Source organism: Monopterus albus, unplaced genomic scaffold (genome assembly GCF_001952655.1).
Source record: "Monopterus albus unplaced genomic scaffold, M_albus_1.0 scaffold2.1, whole genome shotgun sequence".
Classification (NCBI taxonomy): domain Eukaryota; kingdom Metazoa; phylum Chordata; class Actinopteri; order Synbranchiformes; family Synbranchidae; genus Monopterus; species Monopterus albus.
The window spans coordinates 8,429,322-8,434,036 of NW_018127882.1; the positions used below are offsets into that span (position 1 = coordinate 8,429,322).

At 40.3% G+C, this 4,715-nt stretch overlaps 1 protein-coding gene across 4 annotated transcripts in view; it reads left to right on the forward strand.

Annotated features, from left to right (window-relative positions):
* Positions 1-4,715, forward strand: part of dock2 (dedicator of cytokinesis 2) — a 104,076-nt gene that overhangs the window by 89,160 nt on the left and 10,201 nt on the right. For all 4 annotated transcript variants that reach the window (XM_020595527.1, XM_020595536.1, XM_020595546.1 and 1 more), the window contains 8 exons: positions 651-749; positions 860-954; positions 1,694-1,772; positions 1,899-1,999; positions 2,311-2,369; positions 2,829-2,977; positions 3,246-3,331; positions 3,516-3,672. In XM_020595527.1, the coding sequence (XP_020451183.1) occupies positions 651-749; positions 860-954; positions 1,694-1,772; positions 1,899-1,999; positions 2,311-2,369; positions 2,829-2,977; positions 3,246-3,331; positions 3,516-3,672 (825 nt within the window). The remainder of the gene's footprint in view (positions 1-650; positions 750-859; positions 955-1,693; positions 1,773-1,898; positions 2,000-2,310; positions 2,370-2,828; positions 2,978-3,245; positions 3,332-3,515; positions 3,673-4,715) is intronic.

Sequence of the window (4,715 nt, forward strand, 5' to 3'; positions counted from 1 at the left end):
CCTCTAATTGTTCCTATTACTCGTCTCTTTGCATGTATTTGTGTACTTCCCTTGAGCTATTTTCAAAATTAAGTGCTTGTTATCAGGAGTTAATACCTCATTGAAAATTTCAACATTAAAAACCTGCTGTAACTGTACGTGTTGCAGTCATTTAACAGGACACTATTCTTGTTTTATTCTGTTATTTGTGTTAAAGAGAAACTACAAATATTTAAAATATATTTATTGGCAGCAGGCCATGAAGTTAAAGTTATTGTAGAATATAATTCAGACACTGTAGAGGCTGCCAATCTACTTGGCAGTGGTTATGTTGTGTTATGTTTATAGTAATTACGGTAATTTGTGCCTAACATTGTGACAACAGCTTACTGAGGCATCTTTAAAAATGTATTGACACTTTTCCTGCCCTTTTGTTTTGGATCATTTAGCCAGTATGCGATGATGTTGATTGGACTTTGGTAGAGTTAAGGCACAAATTAGCAAGCAACAAAACTGATCTGAGGTTTTCTTCACAATTCTCTTGAGCTTTTAGAGATTTCACTGTCTTCGGCTTTAGATGTATAGCACTTCGTTTAAGAGCAGCTACACAGTGTCCAAAAAGTAACAGTGCATCTCTTTCTCTTTCACTCCCCTTTTCTGACACTTTATAGTCCAGGGTAGTTGCCTGCATGACAGCCATCCTCAGTCAGATGGATGATCGTCACTACGCCTCATACATAGAAACATTCACTGGAACTACTGATCTAGTGGTAAGTGCACACAATCACCTGCAGACTTAAATAAACTTAAAGATATATAAAACAAACCACTTCCGCAAACACAGACTCCACTTAAACTTCTCTTGTCCATTTCACTGCAGGACTTCTTGATGGAATCCTTTCTACTTTTCAAGGACCTGATTGGGAAGCATGTGTATCCCTCTGACTGGATGGCCATGATCATGGTACAGAACAGGTAAGCACACAGACATGCCCGGGATTTGAACCATCAACCGAGTGTGCTAGTCTCGATTCTCCCTCTGTAACCTATATAGGCCTCATTAACCTGCTGTTGGGCCCATCAGACTTGGCAGTGTAATCTAAAGCACTGTTTAGATCTGCAGTGACGCGTGCTGCCACACAAACCTACACAGGGATAGGTTACAGATAACCTTGGGATCATGGCTGCGATAATGAAACGGCCGATGTGACAAATGTGTGTGATCGAAGACATTGGCGTACTTTTTTTAAGATGTGCACTAGAGGGGAGGCTAAAGCTGTATCAGAAGAAGAGAAAAGGCAAACGGGGAGCGCAAGGAAAAGAGGTTGATAAGGAATCTCCAGACTCAGGTTATGGAAGCAATGTGCAGATAGAGAGGGAAAGCCCTTCTTAAAAGATGGAATGGCAGTTGGCTGAGGGGTAACAGTGATAGATAGCATTGGAGTAGAAAAGGAATTTTGAGCAGGTTTGCTACTTAACATCAGAACAGTCGCATCTCCCTGACAGACATACCTGCACACAGTGTGTTAAGTTGCTGCCATTATCTGTTATAGTGACAGAAGGTTTGAATATGAAGCAATATTACATTCTTGTCTGAAATAGCAGTATAAAGCTGAAGGCTTTTAGGCATATTTTGTGTGTGTGTGTGTGTGTGTGTGTGTGTGTGTGTGTGTGTGTGTGTATACAGTATAATATGTGTTTTTCTGTCCATTAGAGTGTTCCTGAGAGCCATCAGTACCTATGCCGACACAATGAACCAAAAGTTCCTCAATAACAATGACTTTGAAGTGCAGGTAAATGTGTGTAATAACAGTCCAGGCTTTGTCTCATATTGACAGAATCTGTATACTTCACCTGTGTTCCTTTTAACATGATTCTTTATTGGCTTTCTCCTTTTTCTTTCTCTTCCTCCTTTCTAGCTGTGGAATAACTACTTCCACTTGGCGGTGGCATTTATTACCCAGGAATCTCTACAGCTTCAGCATTTCTCACCAACCAAGAGGAACAAGATTCTGGTCAAGTGAGAGGAGGGGCATATAATTGCCTTATTTGCCACATTTACCCCTCACCCCCTCACATACACACCTGACTGAAGCACCAATGTGTCTGCATTTACTGTTCACACTCCCACTGCCCATTAAAAGCAGGTGTTGCCTGTAGACATTCAATTTATTTCATGTTGTGGGGAAATTTCTGCACCATTATCTTTCCAACTGGGTTGTTCGGTATGTGACAGGAAAATAATATCATTGGTCAGTACATTGTTTCTAGACTTTTTTGTCTTTCTCTCTCAGTTTTTGTGTTTTCTCTTTGTCTTATTCTCTACTTCAGATATGGAGATATGAGAAGACTCATTGGCTTTGCTATACGTGACGTCTGGTACAAACTCGGTAATACAATCTAAACTGCTTCTGAGTATGCAATGATGTGTGTTTATCCTCATATCAAGATGTATAGTAGCAGTGTCTGTGCATGTTGGGAGGTGCAACTATTTCTTCAATTTCACTTCCCTTCATGATGCAAACAGGAGTCTGTTGTTTTCCATATTGCACTATGACAAGACTCCGTAGTGTTGGCAGCAGGTCACATCAATATAGCAGTTTATTAATAAAATCCACAGTATACTTTGGTAGAAAGCTCCGTGTACAGAAATATATTCTGGAAATAAGACACTGAGTTCAAAGTCCTTATTGCAGAAGGAAAAACATTTTGAAATTTGATGGACCAGAGACCTGTGGATTGTATGTGAGGACAAATGTCAGAATAGCTGGTGACCATGTGGAGAGGGGGAAAATGATTTTTGTTCATTTTTACACTTTTACGTGTGTGTGTGTGTGTGTGTCTTTCAGGGAGTCACAAGATCTGTTTCATCCCTGGCATGGTGGGTCCCATCCTGGAGATGACTTTGATACCTGAGGAGGAGTTGAGAAGAGCCACCATTCCCATCTTCTTTGACATGATCACCTGTGAACATGCAAACTGTGGAAACTTCCACAAGGTAATGACACATACAATATGTGAGTATACTGTTATACGTAAGCAACCATCCACTGATATGTATAGATACAAAAAATAAAATACACTTCTGCAAACACAGACTCCACCTTTGCACAGAAACAGTGGCACAGACAAACTGTGCTCTCCGCCTAGTAAAGGAGACACCTTAATGATGCCTGCATAATTAATTCCTTCATCTGTTCTTCTTCTTTCTCTTCTTCCTTTTCCCTCCTGTTTTGCCTTCTCTCCATCTCTCTTTTTTTCTGCAGTTTGAGAATGAGATCATTTTGAAGTTGGACCATGAGGTGGAGGGTGGAGGAGGCGATGAGCGATACATGCAACTACTGGAAACCATGTAGGCCTGAGCATTAAAGTATACCACAAATACAGTATTACACTAAAATGACAGTGCTGCAAGTCTGTGATATAACATGGTACATAAATGTGTCTGAGCAATACAGTAAACTTTTAGCACATGAATAGCACGGGAAAACAGTCTCAGAGATCTTTGATGCTTAACTTGAATGCTTGTCTGCCAGCCTTCTGGACTGTGCTGCTGAGAAACCCACGCTTAGGCCACAGGTGCAGCACTTTGTCGCCTTGGTGAAGGGACTGCTCATTCGTCTCCTTGACTACCGCACTGTGATGAGTGATGACAGCCGCAACAACCGCATGAGCTGCACTGTCAATCTACTGGTAAGTCCCATCATCTTTGAGACACACTGGTTAACTGGCTTCACCTTGTCCTTTAAATTCCCACATATGTGGACTTTTTTTAAAGGCAGTAACCAGCATGGACACAGGACTAAGTAGGAAGCTGTATCATAGAATTTCACCACATTGCTGCAAACCTTTTTGCCATAGAAATTTCATCTTTTGGGTGTGTGTGTGTGTGTGTGTGTGTGTGTGTGTGTTTGTTTGTTTCTCTGAATCTTTAATCTCCCATATGTCGTGAGTCTGACATGCTTCACAGTAGGTTTGTCTTCATCAACACTGACCTGTATTTTGTACTTGTACTATTGAATCACACAGCAAAGATGTACTGATCACACACATCAACACAATATATACATACATCAATAAACTCATTATTAATTGAAAGACTAATGTCAGAAGAAACTAATGAGCGAGACTGTTCCATACGGACCTCAGTCAATAGTTTCACCCATGCCAAAAGAGCCACAGTGATTAAAGAGCTCATTATGAAACACTGGTTTTATGTTTTGTCTTTCTTTTAATTTGTGTGCTGATTGATTGGAAAATATTCATCTGTTGTCTGGTCTCTGTTTGCAGAGGGTTGCATCAGCTCCTGTCTGTTCCACATCCTTTCTCTTACTGTATGTGATCTCCTTATCAGATTTCCCCCCATGGTATTCTTAGGTTTAGTTCTTATTTTGTATCAACCATTATTATTTGAATTCTGACACTGCTTGGATTAAAGTAAAAATTTCAAACCTCAAAATGTGTCTTCCCAGTATAACAGGTATAACAGATCTCTCCTATGGATGTCATGTAGATGAGCAGCCTCCTGCAGGCAGTTCAGTCACTGAAGATAAAATGTGTTAATGCAAACAATGATGTATCGGACCATTTCAAAAATAAAGCCTGCAGATAGATAGTAAATATGCATAAACTATGCTTTGGCCTCACAGTAAATATGACTGTGTTTGTGTGTACTATTGTGTCTGCTGGCTGATGGCTGATGATGGAAGGTGCAGTTACATCAGTTTGTTCCACTC